The following is a 27,548-nucleotide window of genomic DNA, read 5'->3' as shown; positions in this document are numbered from 1 at the left end:
AAAAAGGCTTTTGACAAGAAAGTCCACCCTCGAGTCTACCATGAGGGAGAGCTGGTAATGAAGAAATTACTACCAACTCAAAAGGACAAAATCGGAAAGTGGGCCCCAAATTACGAAGGACCATACGTGGTAAAGCGAGCTTTCTCAGGAGGAGCATTGATCCTCACAGACATGGATGGAGAAGAACTTCGATACCCAGTCAACGCTGACGTGGTAAAGAAGTACTATGCTTGAAGACGTTGCTTGCATAGGCCCGCTAGGATGAAAACCCAAAAAGGGCGTCCTAGGCAAAAGTTAGGGCAAAATAAAAAGCCCGCCGGTACAAGGGTACTAGGCAAAACAAAGGCGAATTTATCCCCGCTAGGATACGTCCTAGGCAAAAATTAGGGGCAAAAGAATAAGATACGAAAACAAAGCAAGCAACGATCACTTGAATCGAAAACCGAAAGGCGGTTCAAGTGATTATCTTCTAGAAGCAAGCGTCTTGCAGTATCTACACTCCTGGCTCAGGCATATCACCCGAAGCAATTAGGGGAACGTAAGAGCAACAATTACAGATATAATTGTTAAGCCTGATGTATATAGCCTACCCTGGCCAACCATTCTTCAGAAATTCCTTTTGTATATCTTTCTGTAAATACATTTGCAAATATCAATGAAATATCTATTCATTTCTTTTCTCTCTTGACCATGCGATTATGCCTCTAAATTGGTGTTTCATAAAAATTGTACGAAATTCCTTTAATAATCGGTCAATAAAGAAAATTGGAGGGGTTCCTATAAAATCCGTAATCTCCTGCATAAAAGGCTCACAAAAATATTCCCTCACGTCGACGACAGAAATTCCTCCGAGAAGAGGAGGATAGGGAGAGCCATTCATTTTTCTAAAAAAACATTAATAAAAATGATAAAACGTGCATTTGTGCATTACACACACGTTAGTTGCACATTCAAAGACCTTATCATGAGGTAGTTGCATAAAAACAGAAAAATTGCTTGTGTATGACAGCAGTCAACAGAAAAAGCCAAAAAAACGACAAAAAAGGCAAAAATACAGAAATCAACAAAAAAGACAGAGATTCAGAAAATCAACAAATTGCACAGAATAACTGAGCCTGGAGAGGCTTGCCGAAATAATACTCCCTCATCAGAATAATTGAGCCTGGAGAGGCTTGCCGAAATAATACTCCCCAGAGATATCTCAGCTTCCACTCACGGGCCAAATTCCCCAGTGAGAGCTATCAAACCAAGATCAGCAAGATTCCCCAAGGAAGGCTTGATCATCCAAACAGAATATCCAAGTCGAAAGGACTCATACTTCCTCAGTGGAGAATAGCTTTCCAACTCAAGCAATGAGTGAAGCTAAGCCCGAAGAGGCTTCCTAAATAATACTCTGGGATACATAAGAACTTCAAATCCCTAGTCGCCTACTAAGAGGCATCCCTACAAAAAGCAAAAATCAATAAACCATTCCCCAAGTGGAATTCGGCTTTCAGCCAAACATCAAGCGTCAAGATGATCCGCCTAACAGAAGAGGCTAATCACAATCAATGACAAAATCCCCCAGCGGATAACAGCCTACACAGAGGCAACAAAATCAGAAAATCAAAAAGAGTCACCCGAATAAGGATAACCGGGATACTCCACCAACGTCGAAAGGACGTCAGCCAAATCATAAGGCGCCGCTCACATCAGAAAGAGCATCTTTGTGTCTACATCCCCAAGGAATCAGAAATTCCCCAGTGGGCACCAACTACGCAATGGAAAGTTGGGACACAAGAAACTATGAGTAACTGCACATCCCCTAGACGGATCCCTGCGTTATCCAGCCCTCAGTGGCACAAAAATCAAAAACAATCGTCGAAGCAGCATCGTGGACTGTGGAGACAAAATCATCACAAATCCCTGGAGAGGGCAAACTCACACTGCCAACGTCGTCAGAAACACCGAGGCAGAGCCTGGAGAGGCGGTACTCAGCTACCCCGTCGTCAGAAACAACGGAGGTATGCAACTGTCAAGGTTGTCAGAAACACCGAGACAGAGCCTGGAGAGGCGGTACTCAGCTACCCCGTCGTCAGAAACAACGGAGGTATGCAACTGCCAATGTCGTCAGAAACACAGAGGCAGAGCCTGGAGAGGCGGTACTCAGCCACCAACGTCGTCAGAAACACGGAGGTGTGCAACTGCTAACGTCGTCAGAAACACGGAGGCAGAGCCTGGAGAGGCGGTACTCAGCTACCGAGGTTGTCAGAAACACCGAGGTATGCACGAGCCTGGAGAGGCGACGACTAATACTCAACCTGGAGAGGCTACTCAACAATTTTCCACCGGAAGACACTACAAGTCGGAAGGATGGCTTATTCCCCGGACAATTGGGTCAACTCCTTTACTTGTCAACCGGTACACCAAAAATCCGTTTGACTAAGTAAAGGGGGGGCAGCTGTAGACCCCTAAAATTGTCCGGGTCGGAAATAAGACTCGAAGACTCTTGAAGACCGAAGGAAAGTCAGCCGAAAGGACTCCTGGAAGACCCTGGAAGACCCTAGGATGATTCTTCATAGGTTTAGAAGTCTTAGAGTAGCTTAAAATAAGGATGTGGGAGGATTTGAGCTCAGTACGGCCTCCTAGAAGTTCAGTACGGCCGTACTGAACCATTTGAACTGCAATACGGCCGTAGTGAACTCAATACGGCCATACTGAAGTTTTTGAACTTCAGTACGGCCGTACCAAATTCAATACGGTCGTACTGTAGTTCAAAAAACTTCAGTACGGGCCGTAGTGAAATCAATACGGCCATACTGAAGTTTTTGAACTTCAGTACGGCCGTACCAAATTCAATACGGCCGTACTGTAGTTCAAAACTTTAGTACGGGCCGTATTGACACCAGGGGCCGTACTGCGCCTCACCCCTATAAATAAGACGTCATTTGGACGTCATTTGACACTTTTTCACACTTCTTGGACTCTCTTCTTGAGTATTCTGGGGTTTTTGAGCAGTGTTCTGCCCTAGAATTCTCTCCGAGAGCCGATCCGACGAAGTTCTTGAGTTCTAAGCATTTAGCTTGAGAATTCGAACTAGTCGAAGGGAAATCTTTTTGATTTCCATAGTAAAGATTAATTTTTAGGGAAGGAGCGAGCGAGCGTGTAGTGGGAGGGAGCGCCAAAAAGCCTCCTAACATCTGTTTAGATATATAAAAGCACGCTTCAAGAGGTTTTTCTTAAAATCCCTTCTTTTATTGCTTTCTGATTGTCGCATATTTAATATTGTCATCATGTAGATATTTAATTTATAATCGTTTATAATAAATAGGGGTAATTTAGTAATTTTACACTGTTATTTATGAAATAATCCGTCATAGGGAACCCGAAAGGGGCGTTGTGGGGTGCTAACACCTTCCCCGCACGTAACCGACTCCCTTACCCAACTCTGGTTGTAATGGCCAAGGTTGATTTATAAAATCAATTGCCTTAAATCTTTTTCCAATGTTTTGAGTAAAACATTGGTGGCGACTCCAAGAACCCTACCTTTTGCGAAAACCACTAATCTATGGAGGGTCCCGCTTGGGATTAACATGGATTGGTGAATCATTTAATAAAATTGTTAGCTCGACAAGGTCTCAGTTTGAGAATAAGTCGTTCTAGCAATCCACCACTTTTCAAACCTTTAAAATGAGTCCGACCATCGTCGCGAATGCCAAGGTCCGTTTCGGCGGGTGGCGACAGTAAGTTGTTTTTCAGTTGTCTCCTCTAAGTTCTATGTTGTATCCGTGTATGGGTAAGATTGAGGCATACATGTATAAAGCGACTAACTGAGTAAAGTATATAGTCGGAGACTTAGTCTCTAACCTATTTCGGAGGGTTGCAGTATTTGGAGGATAGTTAGCGGGTTAATCTCATAGGTGACTTAATGTTGCAAACTAATGTCATGGTAGACTCATATCTAAATTGTTCTACGCTGACATAGTATCATATTTCATTGTTTAAGTGGTGAAACCTGATAAATCAATTTAGCTTATGTTAGTCTTTGTTTCTAGCCTTATGCTAATCATTTTTTTGGCCTCAGTGTCAACTATTGATTCTGGTATTATACTAGCCGTTGTGATTTGATAGGGTTAAGCCACTTAAACTGCTCAACCTAAGATGTAGAAAATCTCCATAGTTGATATGCATAACGACGCATCAAATGATATAAATATATGTATGTTGATGTGATGAATATGTTGTGAGTTGATTAGTTGTTATGTTAATGATGCCATATTGTAAATTAGTTAATGTGATGAATATGATGTGTGACGTCTAGTTGATATGATGATTATGATGTTACCCTATTGTAAGACGAAATATTTTAATACAAAAATGTTTTTATAAGTTGTATGCTGAATTTTTTTCATTAGTTTACCTTGTATTTTTCTTGCAGTTGAAATTGCAATGATCATACTTAGTATGCGAGTAATGTATGATTAGCAGGATGGCCTGTACAATTTGGAGGATAGTCACACTAAAAGTGACTAGATTAAGTTGATGGCTACTTGATGTAGTTATGATTTGTATAGATGTCAACCAACACTTAGATTTATTTTATTCTATGTACTATATTTTGTATATAATTGGTGTGTACAGGATATTAATCACTAATGGTAGTAAAAACTTTGTTTTTGATGTATGTTGTTATCTTTCCGCTACGTTGCAATTGTTCCATAACAAGTGTAGTGACTTGTCATGTCATTACTGTAATAACCAAACTCCATTGTCTCAAATTAAAGTTGGATTTAGATGTGTTATTCTCTTTAATTCTTATTAAAAAGTACAATTTTAAAATGATTAGTAGGTTTCTTTTATAAAATATTTTATAATTTTTATAAGGTATTAATTTTTTATTGTTTATCTTTATTAAAGAGTATGAGTATATGTATTTTTATATGTATAAATATTTTAAATATATAAATTATATTTTAGATTTATGATAAATAATTTGTATTGTAACAAATTTTTATCTTTATTTTTTGATGATTTATTTTAAAAGTATTATTATTTAATTTATAAATAATTATGATAAATAAAAATCGAATTAGATAAAAATTTAAAAAAATCTCTACAAACTCTACCATTAAGAAAAAGTCTTTAAAAACACTTTTACGTAAGATAGAGATTCTTGTTAAATATATAGGAGTTGATTGATTTTTCAACTACCATTTAACGATAAATTTGCATATCAAGTAGTTGAACTCAACAATAAAGTCAATTATAGTTGATACTTCTACATAGATTTTGATACAAAGTAATATCTCTACCTTTTATGATAATTTAATGATATTTTTTGTCAATGAAAATTGTACTATCCGTACCGCGAAGTCGAGCTCCGAGCTCGGCACCACAACGCAAGCCGACCTCGGACGCGCACCGCGTGGCATCAGCTCGGCATTTAAGTGAATCACAACTGATTCCCAAGGATCTCGCCCCGGACAAGATCCGTTAGCTAATCATGTTATATCTTATCTCAAGCCCAAGGCCCAAGGCAACCCAAAATCATACCAAGGTACGTGCATTACTTATATGAGACATATACTCATACAAACCCTAATTTTAGCATCGGAGTCTCTTTTGCAGGTACCATCCCCATGTTGGAGCACGAACGTACCAGTGAAGGAGGCTCACCGATCTTACCTGGCGGATCAGCTCTACAGCAGATTTCCGGTAAGAACATTTGGCGCCCACTGTGGGGCCGATCAAGACAGCTCTTATCGGCCACGCTTATGGTTTTCACCAGAAGCCATAGTAGACGCACAACAGACGACGCAAACCACTCAACCACCATGGATAACGAAGCAGCGTTGAGGAGACTAATCGATCACGTCGAACAGATGCGGCAGCAACATGTTGCCGACCTACAAAACATGTGTGCCAAGCACGACACTGACCTAGCGGCAATGCGTACCGCTAATGAGGCCGACCTGGCGGCGCTACGCGCCGAGAACGAGCGAATCCGCGCTCAACTCCCTCGACACCACTCCGATCATCCTCCTCACACGAGCAACCATAATGGAGAGGAGGAGCACTCAGTCTCCCAATCCCGGACTGCAACTAGGGTCCCAACCCCCAGACCTGCTTCACATCGGTCTCATGCACCGACGCACAAGCCGACCCATGAAGTCAGCAAGGCTCCTACTCATGCCGCGGGGGATCAGGCAACCTTCCGCCGCCACCCTTTTGTGGATGGCATTATGGAGACACCACTCCCTCATGGGTGGAAGCCTCTCCACCTCGACCGCTACGATGGCACGACAGACCCAGACGAACGCATCGACCTGTACACAACACAGGTAAATCTCTACACCAACAACGATGTTATCTTGTGTAGGGTGTTTCCGACCTCACTTAAGGGGGCCGCGCTCAACTGGTACACTCAACTGCCTCCCGAATCCATCGACAGCTTCGGCATCCTAGCCCAGAGGTTCACTGCGCAATATGCGACGAGCCGACCTCACCATGTCACTTCAGCCGCCCTGGCCAGTCTCAGGCAAAACGATGACAAACCGCTCTGGACATTCATGGAACGGTTCGCTGCCACCTCGATCAAGATGAGGAGCCTGAATCCCGAGGTCGCCCTACATGCCATGCTCATGGCACTCAAGCCCGAGCCATTCATCGACAGCTTGTGTCGTGAGTCTCCCCGCGACATGGACGAGCTCCGTGCCCGCGCTGCAGGTTACATTCAGATGGAGGAACACTCCGCCTTCCGTGACCAGGTTCGCGAAAAAGGACCAGCGAAGCCAGAGCAGGGGCACAACGATAAGGTCAAGGTCAACAATGACAGCCAGTTCAAGAAGTCGGCTAGGGCAAACAGAGGGGGGAGGTATGACTTCTACACTCCCCTGAACGCACCCAGAGTCCACATCCTGGAAGAAGCCAGCAACAACAACCTACTCGCCCTTCCACCACCAGGTCACACTCCCAATAGCGCCGACAAGTCCAAGCACTGTCGGTACCACAGGAACCACGGTCACACCACGGAGGAGTGTCGCACGCTCCGGGACCGTATCGAAGAGCTCATCCAGGCAGGTCACCTCGGCCAATACATCCAGCGACAGCAGGGTCACCGAGGAGGCTATGGCGGTCGGGGGCGTGGCAGAGGCCGAGGTTCGGGAGCTCGCACGGACCAACCCTCTGGCTCCCAACAAAATGTCGGCGGCACAGTGCAGGCCGAGATAAGCCAGGAGACAGGGACAGCCCCCTTACGGGGAGTGATTAACACAATTGCAGGTGGTTTCGCTGGGGGCGGCGCCAGCAGCTCAGCCCGAAAGAGGCACCTACGGAATGTCAATTGCATCCACTCTACCACCTCGGCCTCGCACCAAAGCTCACCGCCAATCTCCTTCTCTGACGAGGACTACGCGGGCGTCAGCCCCAACCAGGATGATCCCATGGTTATCATGGTGGAAGTCGCCAACTGGGAGGTACAGAAGACACTCATTGATCAAGGAAGTTCGGCCGACGTCCTGTACTGGCCGACGTTCCTCAGGCTAGACGTCCCCCATTCTCTCATCCAACCTCACACGGAGCCCCTAGTCGGCTTCGCAGGAGAGCGAGTTCATACTCGCGGGTACGTAGACCTACTAACAACTTTCGGGGTACCTCCGGATACAAGAAGAATCATGGTTCGATACCTCCTCGTGGAGGCCAACACCTCCTATAACATCATTATCGGGAGGCCAACCTTGAATCAGCTCGGAGCGGTGGTATCTACTCCGCACCTCACCATGAAGTTCCTAGGGAATGACAATAAGATCATCTCTGTCAGAGCAAATCAGAAGACAGCTCGGCAGTGTTACACCGAGAGTCTGAAGATCTCCTCATCCGGCAAGCAAAGCAAGGGGGGTCCCCCCACCGTAGCTCCTTAAGTTCCATTTCTCTTTTCTGTATGAACGAAGTTGTGCACTCTTTTCCCGCCTCAGTCCTTCACTGAGAGGGTTTTTAACGAGGCACACAAAAATGATCAATAAAATCACTCATTTTGCTCAATCCACATTCTTATTTATTGGTTTTATAAAGGACGAAATCGAACCAACCTCTTTCACTCTAATCCTAGGTCGAGTCTGAACCTCGTTAAAATTCTGAGGTCGAGTACGAACCTTAACACTCTTATTCGAGGTCGAGTACGAACCTCAATACGCTCACCCGAGGTCGAGTACGAACCTCGGCAAAATTTGTTTTACTCCAAATCGAGGTCAAGTACGAACCTCAATACGCTCACCCGAGGTTGAGTACGAACCTCGGCAACATTCGTTTTACTCCAAATCAAGGTCGAGTACGAACCTTGACAAAACTCGTTTTACTCCAAATTGAGGTCGAGTACGAACCTCAATACGCTCACCCGAGGTCGAGTACGAACCTCGGCAACATTCGTTTTACTCCAAATCGAGGTCGAGTACGAACCTCAATACGCTCACCCGAGGTCGAGTACGAACCTCAGCAACATTCGTTTTACTCCAAATCAAGGTCGAATACGAACCTTGACAAAACTCGTTTTACTCCAAATTGAGGTAGAGTACGAACCTCAATACGCTCACCCGAGGTCGAGTAAGAACCTCGACAACATTCGTTTTACTCCAAATCAAGGTCGAATACGAACCTTGACAAAACTCATTTTACTCCAAATTGAGGTCGAGTACGAACCTCAATACGCTCACCCGAGGTCGAGTACGAACCTCGGCAACATTCGTTTTACTCCAAATCAAGGTCGAGTACGAACCTCGACAAAACCCGTTTTACTCCAGATTGAGGACGAGTATGAACCTCGATGCGTTCATTCGAGGTCGAATCCGAACCTCGATGATATTCATTTTACACAAAAACTGAGGTCGAGTACGAACCTCGATACAATTCATTTTATGTAAACCTGAGGTCAAGTTCAAACCTTAGGACGTCCATCTGAGGTCGAATTCGAACCCTTAATACAGTCTATCCTACTCTAAAAACAAGATTGAGCCAGATAAGACAGAAAAATAATCAAAGTAAGGAAAATCGAATCTCGAAGAACAATATATATACAAAATACTTGCAGAGTTTGACACTTGAGTTCAAAGGAAAATACTAAACAAGGAAATGAAAAAGGGAGAAATAAACTAAGTTATTACAAAGACGGCCTAGGCTGAGGCATTCTCACTAGAACTGTCATCGACATCGTCCTCCTTGACCAGCCTCCCAAAGCGGACAACCTTCTCCACATGCATGGAGGAAAAGTCAAACCCGGGAGCAAGGAGCTGTGCCTGGCGAGCAGCCTTTTGGAAGCCCCTCTTGTGCTCCATCACAACGGAGCATTCAACCTCCGCAAGCCTCCCTTCCACGGCCGCTTTCCCCGTCGCCAGCTCTGTAAGCTCCGCCCTCAAGGTGGCAATCTCGTCCTCCCGGCCACCAAGAATGACCTCGCTACGAAGGCGCTCCTCAGCCGCCACCGCCAACTCTCCTTTGAGAGAAGTCACGACATCCTCCAGAGCCCGCACTTGGGCACGGAAAGACGTCACCTCATCCTCCAAAGAGCGGGCACGACCCCGAGAGAAGGCGACGAGCTCTTGCAGCTCCCCCACCTGGGAGGCATAAGCCTCGTTGGATCGCAAGGCGATCTCAAGAGACTTCTGCACCCTTGCAAGGTCGCCCCTCGCAGATCGAAGCTCGGCCTCCCGCAGCTTCGCCTCACCAAGGGTAGCACTAAGAACCTTGTTCTCCTCCCTCAGGATCTTATTAGCATCCTTCCAGGGATGAATTCGGCCCCTCAGCTTGGCCAGATCCTCTTGCTGCTTGGCCCACCTATGCTTCTAGTGGCCCATGATGGCCATAGCCCTCTGCAAAAGGACCTGAGCTGCGTTAAAGCTCTCAACAGGCCCTGCCCCTTCGATCATTTCTTGGTCCCCAGCGCTCAACGAGCTTGTGGGGAAGAATTTCTCGGCGGTCACCCCTGCACTCCATAACGAGTCCATGTCAGCCGAGGCGCTAACATGGTCCAACCTCATGTCGGAGCGACCCTTCCCGAAGCGGTGAGCGAGGTATCGGCTTCGGGAAACCCCCTGGGACGAACCAGGTGAAGGGGCAGACATGACAGGCGTCGTCGTCGGGACCTCAAAACTTGGCTCCTTGCCACGAACCTCGGCAGAGGCAAAAGCCGGCGTCCCCTGCTCGGCAACTGGAGGGTCAGCGATAGGAGTATCCGACCTCGCCTATAAAAACCACCACCATGTCAAAAAAGGAAAAGGACAACATACGAGGAATCACAAAAAGCAGGGTACACTACCTACCTCAGCAACGTGGGCAGCCTGCTCGGTGGTTGGGGTCGCCACCTCGGCAACCCGGGCGGCCTGCCCAGCAGCCTGGGTCGCCGCCTCGGCAGCATCTCCTGCCTGCGGAAGACGGCCCTAGGTCAGAACACAAAAAAGCACAATAGAAGACACCAAAAAGTCGAAGAGACAAGGTACTCACCACCTCGGAAGATTGAGCAACCTGCTCGGCAGTCTGAGCCATCTCCTCAGAGGCCACCTGAGGAGCCCCCTTGGGCGGTGGACTCTCGGTAAGGTCCACCGCACCAACATCAGCAGCCTTGGAGGTCACCTCCTCGACATCTGGAGGGGCAAAGGTTCCGCTGACCTCCTTTGCTCCCCTCTTTCTCTTTCGATTAACCTTCAGAGGGGAGGCATCTTCCTCCCGAGACTCGGGGACCTCGAGCTCGGTAACATTGTAGCGGTGCTTCAGCTCACGCCACAAGTTTTTCCCCATGATGCCTGCATTCACGAGATAAAACACATCAGCAAGTGGAATTTACACAAACCCCAAACCACCAAAAAACCAAATACTCACTCTCCAAACCCCTTTCCCTGAACGCCGAGTTCGCAAGCGACAGAACGAGCTTGCAATCCAACGGACGAGGAAGCACAGCGAGGTTCTCGATGGCAGCCGCCTCCGAAGCAGTCAGCTTCAATTGGCCCACCCCGTGAAACCTAGAAGGTCGGGGGCACCAATAGAAGGGAAATCTTGGCAGCCCCCCGAAATAAAACGCTCCATCTTCCAAGGGGTCAACGTTCACAAGAGCGACTCGGAAAAACTCTTGTTTAAAATTTTTGTACGACTGGGAGTAGAGAGTAAACAAACCCCCATCCCTACTCCCACTTAGAGACAATATGCCGTATGGCGGAACGCCCACCTTCAACTGATAAAAATGAAGGAAGACGGGAAGAGACACCTCTATCCCCAAAACTGTACACAGGACTTGAAAAGCCCTCAAAAAACCCCAACTATTGGGGTGCAACTGGCAAGGAGCCGAGTTGACAAAGTTCAAAAAATCACACTCAAACTGAGTGAAGGGAAGACAGACACCTAAATCTCTAAAAAAAATAATGATACATATAGAAATGGGGAGGGTCGGTAGACTTCCCCATGTACACACCCTCACCAGCCTGACAAGGTTCAAGCTGGATCATCCGGGAAATAGAAGGGTCACAAACCTTGCACGACCGCGGGATCCCGTTAACCTCAAGAAAGGACTGAAAAATGCTCTGGACCCCCGCCATCTCACGCTTGACCCAGTCGTAGCCAGCGACGCCTGGCTCCGGGCCCCGGGGCGGAGGCGGATCCCTCTTCTCGGCAGCGGCTCTCCCGGTAGCCACCGCCTTACCACGCGCCTTGCCTCGAGAAGGCGCAGAAGAACTGGCACTACTCTCCCCAGCCATGGAAAAAACAAGAAAGACTTGAAGAAGATTGGGGAAGAAGGAAAAAGAAGACTTTAGAAAGGAAGTACCTGGTACTCTCCCTCAGAAAATAATCCTAACAATGACTGGGTTACCGGAAATGACGGCGAAAACGAAGAAAGTGGAGACGGAAGATGACCAGAAAAGTGAGAGAAACAGCGTGCGCAAGAAGCTGAAAGAGCGAAAAGTGAGTAAAGTGAGAGGTGAAGAGGCGCGAGTGAGAGAAAAGAAAGTTTTCTCTCAAAATTCAAAACGGTCATGCCACGTGTCAACCTAAGGGCACGCCTGACAACACAATTAATTGCAAGACCATCATTACATAACCGTCATTTCCCTTAACGCACCACTTGCACGTTTCCGGGAAATGAACAGTCGCGACACATGGCACCACAACGAGCAAACGTACGCGAAAGGTCACCTCCCCCCAGCGAGCTCGGTCTTAACTCCTCGACCTACGGTCTTCGGAGCTCGGGGGGCTAGTGTACTATCCGTACCGCGAAGTCGAGCTCCGAGCTCGGCACCACAACGCAAGCCGACCTCGGACGTGCACCGCGTGGCATCAGCTCGGCATTTAAGTGAATCACAACTGATCCCCGAGGATCTCGCCCCGGACAAGATCCGTTAGCTAATCATGTTATATCTTATCTCAGGCCCAAGGCTCAAGGCAACCCAAAATCATACCAAGGTACATGCATTACTTATACGAGACATATACTCATACAAACCCTAACTTTAGCATCGGAGTCTCTTTTGCAGGTATCATCCCCATCTTGGAGCACGAGCATACCAGTAAAGGAGGCTCACCGATCTTACCTGGCGGATCAGCTCTACAGTAAATTTCCGGTAAGAACAAAAATCAAATTTGGTACCAAAAAATTCACAACACACTCAATCAATTGAACTAGTCTCATTGAAGATGTAATAAAGATAAAATTGTTACATCATTATAATATAAAATAAAATAAAATAAAATCAACTAAAATAAATATTTATATTACAAATTTTTATCTCATGTAAGAACATTTTTAGATTTTTTTTTTCAATAAGAGTTTTTAAATTTTTTAAAAATAATCATATTACCCATAAAAGAACTAAATACAATTTATATTATATTATTCTAAATATCATTAAATATTAATTGTTATATTATATACTTATTACCAAATTAGGACATGTTATAATTTTAATAATTGATAAATAAACATTTAATGAGGAGATAAAAATTAGAAAAATTTTAAATTTTATAAACTTAAGATTAAAATTATGAAATTAAAAATTAGGAGATTAAATTTTCGAAATAGGTATTATATAGATTAAAATTGTAATTTAGCTTTTTTATTTCTTTCTTCTACCCATTTCGTCGGAGTCATGGAAGTTTGAGCTTGGTTTCTTGTATGCTTTCTTTGGATTATCATGTCATTCGTGAGAAACCGGTATAATCATCATTTTTCATAGATTGAGTTGTAACTAAAATTTGGACTGAAATCAACATCTGCAAGCACATATAAGGTATGAAGACTTAAAACTAAACTATACAAAATATTAAAATTTATAGTATTTATTTATATATATATTCCAAAAGGTACAGATTGGCTGTGTGAACTGAACACAATTCCAGATCCGAGAGTATACTTGTTCGACTGCATTTCCATGGCAGCCGAAATACAACTTTATTCTACATCCTCTAAACATAAACAATTTCCATATAACATTAATTTAATTCTATAGATCCTATTTAATTTAATTAGCAACACATATATAATTGAGGTAGTAGCAATTAATTAAGTCTCCCTCTCTATCTTCTCTTGTTTCAAATAATAGAAAGAAGATGGAACTAGATATATCCGATTAATTGATCAAGGAGTTGATGAGAAGAGTTGCATGGTTGAAAGATCAAAGGAACTCCAAGTGTCACTCATTGTAGATGCGAAGGGTAATAATTGAGCATCATCCATGGAATATTCCAACTCCAACTCCTGGAATTGAATTTCCTTTGCATGTGACTGCCAAGAGGAGATTGTAGCATCAGACCAAAGACCATCTTCATCACCACACACACCCAAAAACCTCTCCATCTCCAACTCATCAATCCCACTCAAGCAACTCAATTCCTCTCCTCCAAAATTCTCAGAGATAGCAGGATCTGATAAAATGGGCTTATTCTGATCCACCACTGCATCGTTCTCGGTTTCTACACTTTCCGGTGTTAGGTAATTGTTGGAAGTGGAGGATGAGGCATTGTTGTTGTTATCCTGGGTTGGTTTTGGGTTCAAGAATTTGGCAAACACAAGGGCCATGTCTATGTCACGTGACCCGTGATTGTTGTTGCTATTTTCATGGGCATCGCCTAATGATGACGACTCTCTGTCGTCGGAGGCAGAGTCATTGGCGGAAAGGCGGTGGCTTTGGTGGTGGCGTGAGCGGCGGTTTTTGCGGCAGCCACCGCCGACGGGGACGTTGCGGAGAGAGCCGCCTTTGGTCCAGTAGCGTCTGCAGCCTTTGCAGAAGTACCTGGGCTGCGACAAGCTGTAGTTGTTGTAGTAGCAGAATTTGGTGTTAGTGGAAGCGCAGCGAGGGCAATTGGGTGCCACCTCGACGCTTGGTTTCCACCTCGAACGTTGTTGTTGCTGTTGTTGTTGTTCCATTGAGTGGTGGTGGTGGTGATGTTGCAACATTGGGTGAAGGCCGGCTCGGCTGATGTTAAAACTCTGGTGTGTTTGTGGGAACATTAAATATTTATTTAATGATTGATTAATAATTTGGATGTGGAATAATGGGGTTGAGAATTGAGAGAGGTGTGATATAATAAGAGAGTGTGATGAGAGGGATTCGTTGGTGAGTGAATATATGTGTGGGGGAGGTGTTGGGAGGAACGTGGGCGGTTGGGGAATCGTTAAAATTAAGGAAGGGTGTGTGTGTGCATGTGTGAGTTACTGATGTTGATGTCAATTTCATGTTATGCTGTTTCATAGGCGGATGGAGCGTGTCTCCTTTTTTCCACTGGATTTTTCTTCTTCTTAGTCAAACCCTTGTCAAATTACCAATTCATCATATCACACGCATCTTGTTCAAGGTGTTGTAGAGATGAATTCAGTCTTAATAATACACTGAGACCTGACAAATACTGATTGCAGTAACTTGGTGCATATATGGCTTTGTTACAAGTGTTTCAGATGAGTTCATTAGTGGTTTGAGACTTTGAGTTGAGTTATTGTTAAGTGCATTGTGCATTTCCATGGTCTTGGTTGGTTAAATTCAGCTACCACTGCATTTTCAAATTAACAGAGGGAGGGGGGCAATTGTGGAATTTCAACATGCACATGAGGTTGATAAAAGTCGGCAAGAATGTGTGACACAATGCAGAAGAGGGAATTACGGTTTATGGAACAAGTTTTCACATATGTGCTATATACAGTAATGTATACACATCATGGAAGGCTAGCGTTGCGGGCATCGAAGCACGAGCACGTGCTTAACGGGGATACGTGGCACGTCTTCCATCCTTTGATTTTTTTTTTATTCATGCTAAATCCGCAAATCACCATAGATTTCGTCGCAATTATGTGCATTTTTTTTTGGTTTGGTTCACACTTGTACCGGTCAAACTATTAAGTCTCCACTTCATTGAATTTCATCGTCGATTTGACTTCAAATTTGAGTTAGCTAGGAGGGTTGGAGAACATCACCTTCCAAGGATCCAAATCCAATAATCCAATCAAACTAAACAGTATCATAATGCGTGTTTCATCTTCCTTAAAAAAAATTAAATAATACGTGTTTCATCTCTTAATTACTAGTACCGGAAAATCTTAAATACAATATTGTAATATTTTATTTATTTAAAACTGAATTTAATTACCAAAAATAAAACTTTAATTTGATTAAAAAAAATAGCACTAAAATACAACTCTTAAATTTGTTCTTATTCTAATGGATCACATCATCACCAGTACGTGTGGCGTTAGGCTTTATGATTTTGTTTGTCCTAGACTCCAAAGTATGTTGTATATATATGGTTTGGCACACATTACACGACTTTTGCTAAAATTATAAATGAACATCTCTGCAACCGAGTCCAAAGTGAAGTTGTACTCGTGCAGAAAATATATAATTGGTGAACTTTGCCATAATTCATGGTTAATAGCTAGTCGTACATGCATGGCGTTGCTATATGGAACTAAAATAAAATTGTTAGAAAGGAATTGATGTTACATGGAAGGAAGATAATGAGAGGAGGGTGCAGCTAAAGGTTGCAATCGTAGGAGTGGAGATTCGATCCAAAGAGAACATTCGAGGCACGTGGGGGTTTAACGTTGCTTTCACGAAAGATGCTATCATACGTATTCATACTTGAGGATCAGTGGCTTCCACGTCTCAAACTCCTCCGAATTTTGTTTTGTTTTATATGTTTCGGTAAAGTTTTGTAATTTTTAGTTGATTATATATATAAACTTAACATATATATCTAATACTTCACTTGCTCTGACCTGGTAAATACATGCTTGAACTAAGCATGCATCTATGATGAATGTGTACGTGCATGCATCAAGAAGTTAATGAGTGAAGTAGAATAATATATATAGGTGGCACATGTGGTTGAAGCTTGATGAATAATATTGAAGTTGAGAAATGAGAAGTAGAAATAAAGGCAGCATGATTGTAGGTAGCTAGAATAGAGATGAGGGCGGTGGGCGATTATAAGTCCTAATGGCCTGTATATGGGTACTCGAGGACACCATTGTAGGCAACTTCCAAATTACCATCACACTCCAAACTTTGTCCTTTAGTTTCTGCTATTTTGTTGCAACACCAATATCTATTTTCCTTTTTCTTTTAGTTAATATTCATCATGTATAATCCTATTTGAGTCTGATTACTGTAATTACAAAAGTTTTCTTCTGATTATTTTACACACCAATATTCTAAAACTTGAACTTGAGTCAATTCAAGTTCAAAGTTAGAATTATTTTGATCGATTAATTCACATATTTGTAGGTGATCGTTATCGGATTTTTAAGTTACAAATTTATTATTTAAATATAAAATAATTAAATCACACGTGATAATTTAATTATGGCATATGAAATTACTTTTGTAATGTTTATTATTTTAAAATATTTTGCTAAATTTAAAAAGTAATTATCTCACTTTTATTGTAAATAAAAAATCCTTTAAAATACAATGTCTATGAATATTCATTCTTTGGATAGTGGGCAAGGTCAATACGTAATTACTTGGTGTTTCGCCAAACATTAATTGGTTAGTCGCTGTTATATACTCCCTCTGTTTTTTATTTTTATTTTTAATATACATCGTTTACAGATTTTAAGATAATATTAATTTTTTTTTTCAATTATACAGTTGAATTCTTTTATTATTTTATAAATAAAAACTTGTATTGTTTCAACTTGTAATCGGCAACCTGATGTAACTTATATCTTTTAATTTTTTACGTATATCTTAGTGGAAGCTAAACAACAAGAAGTATTTAAAAAGAGAAAGAGATATCATTGAAAACTTTAAATATAGAAAAAAAAATAGGCGGTAGTTAATTAATAGAATTTTATGGAAATAACTCATTTTAAAAAGGCTAAAATAGAAAATATATTAACAAAGTCTCTTAAAATTAGAAAAAAAAATTTAATTTTCTTGGTAATCTCAAATCAAGTTAAAACAACACTTAGAAAGTATTAATATAAAATATAGATCGCTTTCACCTCAAAAGGTGGGATAGCTAGCCCCAAGATTTAACGTGACTGCATACACAAGGCAAGATTCGAACCCCTGACCTTGCTTAAGCTTAGATCAACTCCTACCGCTGAACCACACGTTTGAAGTTGCAATTTTTGGATAATTGTGATTATAAAGGATAGTTTTTTTTAAAAAAAAATAGTAGAGAAGGAAAAAGTAATTTAAAAGGTAATTTTAAAGATAAAATTATCCAAAAAAAAAATATAAATACCAAATAGATTAATTTCATTTATTAATAGTATAAATTTAAATAAAATTTAATTTTGTAAAATTTAATTTGTAAGATCAATATAATATGAAAGTATAATTTGATCGATGACCATCAAATAAAGAATACTTTTTATGATGTTATTAAGTAATATTAGCATAAAAGCTATTGATTGCTAAATGCACAATTAAAACATTACCTTGCGTCGTAATTAATACTCGCATAGGCATGTTATAAAAAGTGTGTTTGGATAAAAGTTAAATTAAACTTAATAAACTTTTGTTTTAAAATAATAATCTTGTTATTTTTGGATTTCACGTATTGAAAAATGAAAACATGTATTTCAATACTTTAAAATAGATTCCCCTAAAAGAAATACTTTAAAATAGATAGTCAAACATATATACTATTAAACAAGCCAAATATGACATTGGTTATGCAACAAAATTAATCTCATCTTAAAAATAACTTTCTAGCTTTAGCCATTCTCTCCATACAAATTATTATATGGTTTTAGAATATGAGTAATTTCTTGTATTATATTATTAATTATTTTTATAAAAAAATATAATTACATACTAGGTAAAGATTGTTTGACATCATGTGATCTTAAATTATATAAATCTTTTTTAGTTTTCAAGGGTATACTGATAGAGAAATATTGCCTTGATTCGAGGTCAAAGAGCCTCCTGCAGGAAAGAGATAGAGAAATGATGGAAATATTCTTTTCTTACTTCATTCATTCCTTACCAGCACTATATAACAGAAAAGTTAATAACAAACTCATAACAAACCCACTAAAATACTGACACGTCATACATGAATGTTCCCTCACCCATAACCCAATTCTCACAGCTTATAATCAGCCAAGTACTTTGGCACCCTACGAATCATTGTTGACATCATTGGGTCAGTTATTCCACTAATGTAAGTTTCCTCATTTGGGCCTGAATTAGGACCCGCATCACTATCATTACTGTCCCCTGGAAAAGACACCTTGTCCTCAAGGTGATAATTCAGCTGCAAATCATTCCAATCTTCCCAAGTTGTGTCTTCCGGCGTCAATCCTTACCACTGCACCAAAACCAATTTCGCAGGGGGATCTGTGGAGGTGTCAACCTTAGAATCAAGTATAGCCATAGGGGTGATGGTTGGGCAGTTACCATGGGTCTCAGCAGGTAATTCAACATGATGCACAGGGGGAGGGCCAATATGAGCCTTAAGCACTGAACAATGAAAAACCGGATGAATTTTGGAATTTGAAGGCAGCTCTAGCTTGTAAGCAACGGGTCCAACTCGCTCCAGAATGCGAAAGGGACCATAAAAACGTTTGCCCAGCTTCTCATAAGCTGAACCACGGACTGAATTCTGGCGGTAGGGTCGCAACCGAACATAAACTCAATCATCAACCTGATAGTCTACTTGCCTCCTCTTGCCATCAGCAACAAGTTTCATCTGACTTTGAACCTTTTGAAGTTTCTTTTGGAGGTCGTTCAGCATGTCTTGGCGCGTTGCTAGCAGAGAATCAACCGCCTCTACAGACGAAGATCCTACTAAATATTGAGGAATCGAAGGAGGTTCCTTGCCAAACGTGACTTGGAAAGGGGACATTCCAGTAGCTGAGTGAGTAGTGGTATTGTAGCACCATTCTGCCAAGCCCAAGTATCTACCCCAATCAGTTGGTTTGTTGTGAACCATAGAACGCAGGTACTGTTCTAAGACCCTGTTCAGAACCTCTGTCTGGCCATCCGTTTCAGGGTGGAAGGAGGTGCTCATGCGCAACTTGGTACCACACAATCGGAACAGTTCTCTCCAAAATTTGCTTAAGAAGATAAGGTCACGATCCGAAACCAAGCTGCGAGGGAACCCGTGGTGTTTGCAAACCATATCCAGGAACAGTTGTGCAACTTTGAAGGAAGTGAAGTGTGTAGGTAGCATCCCAAAATGTGCACCTTTCGAGAAACGGTCAACAACCACTAGAATCACTGTATAGCCCTGGGAAGGTGGCAAGCCCGTAATAAAATCCAAGGACAAGTCAACCCATGGTTCCACTGGAATTGAGAGGGGTTGTAATAATCCTGCTGGCCGCTTAGTCTCATACTTGGTTTGCAAACAAGTTGTACAGTGAGCGACAAATTTCTGAACATCCTCACGCATACCCTTCCAATAGAAATTATGTTGAAGCCTTGACAAAGTCTTGGCAACCCCTGTATGCCCACTAAGTGGAGTTTTGTGAAACTCTTCCAACAAAACTGAAACAAAGGGATTATCACGGTTCAACCAAATCTTGCCTTTGTACAACAAAAGGCCTTGGTGAATACTGAAATGTTCATAAGCATCCTGGTCAGCCTGAACATCCAGGAACAGTTGAACAAATTCAGCACTTGTGATTAAAGCTTTGCGAAGTTCCTCAAGGAACAAGAAACGAGGCATAGATAAAACGAAGAGTTGACTGTCACCAAAATCAACAGGACGCGAGAGAGCATCCGCCACTACATTTGTCTTCCCTGATTTATACTGAATGGAATAATCGAACCCCAACAACTTTGACAAATAAACTTGTTGTTCTGGAGTTTGGATAACTTGTGACATCAACTCCTTGAGGCTACGATGATCAGTGAGGATTGTAAAGAAGTGCCCAAGCAAGTATTGGCGCCATTTCTTAACAGCAGCTGTAATGGCATGAAGTTCCCGAACATAAGTAGAAGAACGCATAAGCTTAGGGCAAAAAGGTTTGCTGTGGAACGCGATCGGATGACCTTCTTGCATCAAAACGGCTCCCATGGCTAAGCCTGATGCGTCTGTCTCCAAAACAAAAGGCAGTTCAAAATTGGGTAAGGCTAAGACTGGCGCCTCAGTCATAGCCTTTTTCAAAGTGTCAAAAGCGGTTTGAGCTTCACTGTTCCACATGAATGCGTCCTTCTTCAATAGTGCAGTCAAGGGAGAAGCTATGGATGCATACCCCTTTATGAATCGCCGGTAAAACCCTGTCAATCCCAAGAATCCACGCAATGCCTTAATCGTGGTAGGAGGTGGCCAATCCAACATTGCCTGAATTTTTGACTGTTCCGGTGCAACACCAGTGGCAGAAACCACATGCCCCAAATATTTAACCTGTTGCTGTGCAAACAAACACTTAGAGCCTCGCAGAAAAAACTCGCCCAGTAACAGTTGCTAGAAAGTCAATTCTAAGTGTTGAATATGATCCTCCAGAGACCTGCTATAAACCAAGATGTCATAAAAAAAAAACAATAAGGAATTTGCGCATAAATGGCTTGAGCAGTTCATTCATAGTTGCCTGGAATGTGGAAGGGGCGTTACAAAGCCCAAACGGCATCACCGTATATTCATAATGTCCATGGTGGATACGAAAGGCGGTTTTAGGAATATCAGAAAGAGTCATGCGAATCTGATGATATCCCTGGCGCAGATCCAATTTTGAGAACCATGAGGCTCCCCCCAACTCATCCAACAACTCATCAATTGTGGGAATGAGAAACTTGTCCTTGATGGTGATGGCATTAAGCGCACGATAATCAACACAGAATCTCCAACTACCATCCTTTTTCTTGACAAGTAAAACTGGGGAGGAAAAAGGACTTTGACTTGGTTGGATCATGCCATCAGATAACATTTCTTCAATTTGTCTCTCAATTTCAGCCTTCTAGAAATGAGGATAGCGGTACGGTCTCACCGAAACCGGGGAAGAATTGGGAAGGAGATGAATTTGGTGGTCCATGTGGCGAGAGGGTGGCAAGGATGTAGGTTTCTGGAAAAGTTTAGAATATTTGTTCAAGAGAGTAGAAATGTGGGGAAGAGGATGAGTAGGTATGGTCGGTGAGTTAGGTGTTGGTTGAGTAGTGGGAAGTATACGAATGTGGAAAAAACCTGCTGCACCATGTGTTTGGAGGATACGTTTAACCTGTTGGGCTGAAATGTCATTGGGCTTAGGAGGGGCATCAACTTTAAAGTCAACAAATTTCCCATCCTTAATGAATTTCATAGTGAGTTGGGAGTAATCAGTAACAATGGGGCCCAAATCTTTGAGCCACTAAATGCCAAGAACGACGTCAGCTCCACTAATGGGAAGTACATGAAGGTCCACCACAAACTTATGGCCCTGAATTTTTAATTCCACCCCTGGACAAATACTGTGGCATTCAATTTCACTACCATTTCCAACCATTACTCTAAGAGTGTTAGTGGCCTTAGCATCCAAATTCAAGAAACGGGCTACCCTGGCCTGGATAAAGTTGTGGGTACTACCCCCATCTACCAGAATAGTAGTGGGCTGGTTAGAGATGTGGCCCACAATACGGAGAGCTTCAGGTGCTGGTAACCCAGCCAAGGCATTGAAACTTATTTGGGCTTCACTCTGGCCCAGATTTGCACCTTCCAGATGGAGCAGGCTAGGAACCGTTTCTAAACGTGGTGACTCAACCCTGCTGTCCTCATCCTCATCATCAACAGAAACTAGCAGAAAGAAACGAGCCTTGCACTTATGACCTGGACTGAACTTGTCATCACAGTTGTAACACAATCCTTTCTCACGGCGAGCCAGCATCTCCTCATGAGTTAGCTTTTTGTAATGAGATTTAGACGGGGTGGACGGCGATGCCGATGGTCGAGGCGGTGTCGGAAGCAGCGGTGGTCCAGAGAGACCAGGACGAGGACGGAAAGAACGGCGCTGGTCAGCAAGTTTGTCCTCCTGCAATTTAGCTAACGCCGTGGCTTGTGTTAATGTCCGTGGTTGCAACGCTTGAACCTCTCGAAGGATATCCGGGTTTAACCCGGAAATAAAGTTACTCAACAAGAAAGTTACAGGGAGGCCAACAATGCGGTTGGCAAGGCGTTCAAATTCATGCAAATAATCTTGAACAGAACCTTTTTGTGTCAATTTAAACAGGGAACCACGTGGGTCCTCATAATAAGAAGGGGCAAAACGAACCTCAAGAGCTTGAAGAAACTCTTGCCAGGAAGGGATCATGTTGTTTTGATGCAGCCACTGGAACCAACTGAGAGCCGGACCCTCCATGCAAAAAGACGCAATCCGGAGCCGATCCACCTCCGGTGTGCGATGGTACTCAAAAAATTGGGAGATCTTGAAGATCCACCCCATGGGATCTGTGCCATCGAACCGAGGAACATCCAAACGGAGGTGAGGGGGAAACGAAGGAGCATCGGAACGGCGATCGTCCAAATGGGAAGAAGATGTGTCACGGTTAGCAAGCTGAGAAACAATAGCGTCCAAACGGGTAGTAATCTCAGTTTGGTTAACGGTGAGTTTGAGAACGGCTTCTTCCAAATTGGTGATGGATTTTGAACGAGTGTTATGATCTGACATGATGAAGAAATGGAGAAAAAAGAAGGATAGAAAGGGACAACGAGAGCACCAAAATGATAGAGAAATATTGCCTTGATTCGAGGTCAAGGAGCCTCCTGCAGGAAAGAGATAGAGAAATGATGGAAATATTCTTTTCTTACTTCATTCATTCCTTACCAGCACTATATAACAGAAAAGTTAATAACAAACTCATAACAAACCCACTAAAATACTGACACGTCATACATGAATGTTCCCTCACCCATAACCCAATTCTCACAGCTTATAGTCAGCCAAGTACTTTGGCACCCTACGAATCCTTGTTGACATCATTGGGTCAGTTATTCCACTAATGTAAATTTCCTCATTTGGGCCTGAATTAGGACCCGCATCACTATCATATACTCCTTCATTAGATTATTTTTCCTTGCTTTACAAGGATGTGTTAGGGTTAACCCTTGATATAAAACTTAGTTGTATTTTTTGTCTGAAGCCTATGACTCTCTCTCACTCACAAAAATAAATAACATTAGTTTAAGTAAACTACTTTGACACTACACTAAGGTGCCTATGATTTGATTTATATAAAATTCACGATGAATAGAATGATATAGGATAAATAATTGAATCATAACATAACTTTGTGTTATATGTTGTTTAGTATTAGATGGATAACATAAAATATTTATATTATATTTTATTTGACAGGCTTGCGTACTAGTTAAAACAAGTAAAATTTTCTAAATTATTCTTTTCCTATTTCGTTTCATATGCTTTAAAGATTCTTCGAGTAAATTCTAGTCTTCACATCAAATTATATAAATTTACTAAAATCTATGATAGGCACGTCAAGATAATTTACTAAAATAAATAATAATCCATTCAATTTTATAAAATCCATTGAAGAGACACCTGAATTATGCAATAATTTTTATGTGAGTTTTACATACTTTAACAATTCGTGAGTGAAGAAAGCAATAAAAACTTGGAATAATTAAGGAGGAAAAAAAAAAGCATGTGAAGAAAGAGTACCACGAAGACATTTCTTACATTTCAAATTCATTATGTATTGGACAAAAAGTTGTACTGCTGATGAGTTACAAGTTTTTATGTTTTTGTTCCCTCTGTTTTTTTATTTTATTTTATTTTATTTTATTTTGTTTTGTCCGGTAACAAATTTTTAAATTAAATATATAACAAATAGTTTTATATTATTTTATACCTATAATTTTAGCGAATGAATTGCACCAAAAGTGTAAGCGGATAATTACTCAATTGCACTTTTGTGGGTTGGATAGGATAATTGTTTTCATTAACCGGTTATGGGGATTGAATAATAGATTAAAGAGTTTGTTATATAATGAATTTGAATTAACTTCACCTATAATACATTATTAAATTAAATTAAAAATGGTATACATGATATAGCATATTTTATATATTAAATGAGTTTATATTTAGTTTTATTTTTGGTTTATATATATATATATATAATATTATTAAAGAAGACATAAAGAAAAATAATAATTTAATTCCTCTTTTTATTTAATTAAATTTTTTTATGTTAGTTACATAGTCTTTACTTATTTAAAATAATTTATGATTGTTGTAATGTTGTCTATATTTTAAATTATATATTATTATATTAAAATTTGAGACTGAACTTTTTTAAAATGGAGGTTATATTTTAGATTTTTAAAGGATAAAGTACCATAATAATGATTGATTAAAAAATGAACAATGAAAATTTTGTATAAAATCAAATGATAAAATTTAAGATTAAATATAATATTTATCATTAATTTTTAATTAATGGTTATCATTGCACTTTATTTTTTTAAAGTGAAATCTTCTTACTTTAAAAAAGTCAAATCCTAAAATTTGAATGAAGTATTTTTATTTATTATTTATTATTGTGTTTCAATATTTAAAATAAATTTATCTTTTAACTGGTGAATCCAATTATTCGACTTGACTCAATCTGATTGAAATTGAGTTGGATTAGACCGCTTAAAAAATTCATAAACTCAACTCAATCGAACTTAATTTAATTTAATTAAATTGAATAATAAAATAATTCAAAATTGACCAATCTAACTCATTCTAAATTGCACCCTAAATCGATTTCTAATGCAATAATTTAACGACTATTATTCTTACTATTCTAAATCAAACTTCAAGTCAAGTCCAATTAACAGTAACATGATCACCTCAGCAATAAGAAATGTTGTAACAAAAGCATGTTTTTGGGGCACAATGAGTAGGAGAATTTGGAGCTTCAGGTGTTTGATCCAATTCCAGGTGAACCAGATGATATAATGGGCCCTAGAAATATTATTTTTGGGCTTGATACGCTCATTGGGCCATTGTCCAACTTTACTTAAGCCCATACACTATTAGATACTACAGATTTTTGGCTTATGATATATACACCTCTTTTTTTTTATAAGTACATCTGCTTTATCTTTTTTTAAAAAAATTATAAAATATTATAAATTTTTTTAAATTTTTTTAATTTTATACCTTCAACTTTTAATTTTCTACTTTCTTCTTTTATTTCACGCACTTTTTTTTTTCTCTTTTAGTTTTCACATGCTATCAAAATAGGTGGTAAAAAAAAGGTAAAGGGAATGCATGTAAAAATTGAAAAAAAGAGGAATGATGTGTGAAAAAAAAGTACTAAAATTAAATGTTGTGGATGTAAAATTAAAAAATTTAAAAAAATTAGGAATATTTTAAAAAATTATTTTTTTTAAAAGGAGGTGTACTTATAAAAAAAAAAAAAAGAGATATATATATCATGAACCCAGATTTTTTCCTTTTAACTTTCACAAGCAACCTTTGTAAAAAGAAAAAAATAAGTCACCTTTCCTCTTTGCGATTTGTTTTCTGACCTATCGTCAAACACTAACTTAGGCGGCAATAATTATTGCCTAATTTTCATCTTCAATTACTGTAGGAAAAATAAAATTATATATATATATATATATATATATATATATATATATATATATATGTTGTATATGACACCAAATACAATTTTTTAAAATATCTGAAAGAATCTATTGTCAAAGGTTGCTAGAGACTATTCAGATCGTGTTTAGTTTTGTAATGAAAATAATGATAATTGAATTTGACTGTAATTTATAAAAATATAGATTTCTTTAATATTGATCATGCGTTTCCTACAAGAGGTAATATTATTTGAGTCGGTTCCTATTGAATATTTAATATATAGTTGTATATTGATAATTTGAGCGTAGAAATAACATGTTAAGTTGGTAGAACATCACGCTTGAAATAATAAATGTTAATTTTGACTCAAAACTTAGGTTTGACTAAAAGTGATAAATAAAAAAAGTTTTACAATTAAATAATTTTTTTATATAGCAAATTCACTTTCAAAAATAAAACAATTTAAACAAAACTCACTTCAGTTAAAAATTACTATTTTGAATCAAAATCAATTTAACTAAAATTAAATTTGTAAGCATCTATCCGAAAACATACTTCATCACGTTTCTTAACACATGCAGCCAGGTTCAAGTACCCCAACAGAGTTGTTAATATCCATATATTTTTAAATCAAGATTTTCGTTTCGTCCATCATATTCATAACGTTTCCCATTTGCCTTTCTCTTTTTATTAAAAAAAAAATATTGAAAATCTGGCTGAGTTTCGTAATCATTTAAGTAATAATACCATTGACATTCATCCTCTGGGCCCAAAGTCAAAATAATGTTTAGAAGCCACTTGTTTCATTTCACAACTGCTTAAATGTTGATTAGTTCAGTCCATTGACAACTTCGATTAGGTCTATGAGGAGGACTGCTCAGAGGATTGGTTAAGAATAAGATGTCATATATGTATGACATACGATTAAATTAAGCTAAGGAGAAAACTTGATAGGTAATATTAATGTTAATTGAAGGTTTACCTCGGATACAATATTTCACATTTAATGATTTTTATACATACATATTATTGAAACCAAAGTATTTTAATAAAAAAAATAATATTGTTCTTACCGGAGATCAGTTGAGAGGGACGATCTGCTGGGCAAGATTGATGAGCCTTCCTTGTTGGGTACGTCGGCTGCTCCGAAGTGGGGGTAGTACCTGCAAAAGAGACTCCGATGCTAAAGTTAGTGTTTGTGGACTATGAGTCTCGTATATGTAATGCACGTACCTTAGTGTGAATTAGGGTTTATCTGGGTCCTGAGCCTGAGATCGATTATGACCTGTTTAGATAGTGGGCCTTTGTCTTGACCGATGTCATGCGGCGTATATCTAATGTCAATTTGCGTTGTGATGCCGAGCTCAAGCTCGGCTTCGTGGTACGGATAGTACACTAGCCCCCCGAGCTCCGAAGACCGTGGATCGAGGAGTTAATACCGAGTTCAGTGAAGGGTCACAACACTTCGTGTACGCTTCCTTGGCGTAACGCCATGTGTCATAAGTGTCACCTCGTTCCCTCAAACGTGTGGGCGACGTGTTAATGGGGGGGTGACGATTTTGTAATGATGGGTGTACCC

The 27,548-nt window shown here is 40.4% G+C and overlaps 2 protein-coding genes across 2 annotated transcripts; both read right to left on the bottom strand.

Moving 5' to 3' along the window:
• Window positions 1–13,272: 13,272 nt before the first annotated feature.
• LOC109801016 (Dof-type zinc finger DNA-binding family protein) lies at window positions 13,273–14,607 on the bottom strand. Its single transcript, XM_020361980.3, has one exon. The coding sequence runs from the start codon at window positions 14,459–14,461 to the stop codon at window positions 13,589–13,591; it is 873 nt and encodes a 290-aa protein (XP_020217569.1). The 5' UTR covers window positions 14,462–14,607; the 3' UTR covers window positions 13,273–13,588.
• A 7,135-nt stretch (window positions 14,608–21,742) lies between these two features.
• LOC145958678 (uncharacterized) lies at window positions 21,743–23,035 on the bottom strand. Its single transcript, XM_083076189.1, has one exon. The coding sequence runs from the start codon at window positions 23,033–23,035 to the stop codon at window positions 21,743–21,745; it is 1,293 nt and encodes a 430-aa protein (XP_082932315.1).
• Between the last annotated feature and the right edge of the window lie 4,513 nt (window positions 23,036–27,548).

This window comes from Cajanus cajan, chromosome 6 (assembly GCF_000230855.2).
Source record: "Cajanus cajan strain Asha chromosome 6, NIPB_CcT2T_4, whole genome shotgun sequence".
NCBI lineage: Eukaryota > Viridiplantae > Streptophyta > Magnoliopsida > Fabales > Fabaceae > Cajanus > Cajanus cajan.
This window is presented reverse-complemented; position numbering and strand designations above follow the sequence as displayed.

Coding starts and splice junctions, on each gene's coding strand:
- LOC145958678 (XM_083076189.1), bottom strand. CDS start 23,035: ATGTCAGATCATAACACTCGTTCAAAATCCATCACCAATTTGGAAGAA.
- LOC109801016 (XM_020361980.3), bottom strand. CDS start 14,461: ATGTTCCCACAAACACACCAGAGTTTTAACATCAGCCGAGCCGGCCTT.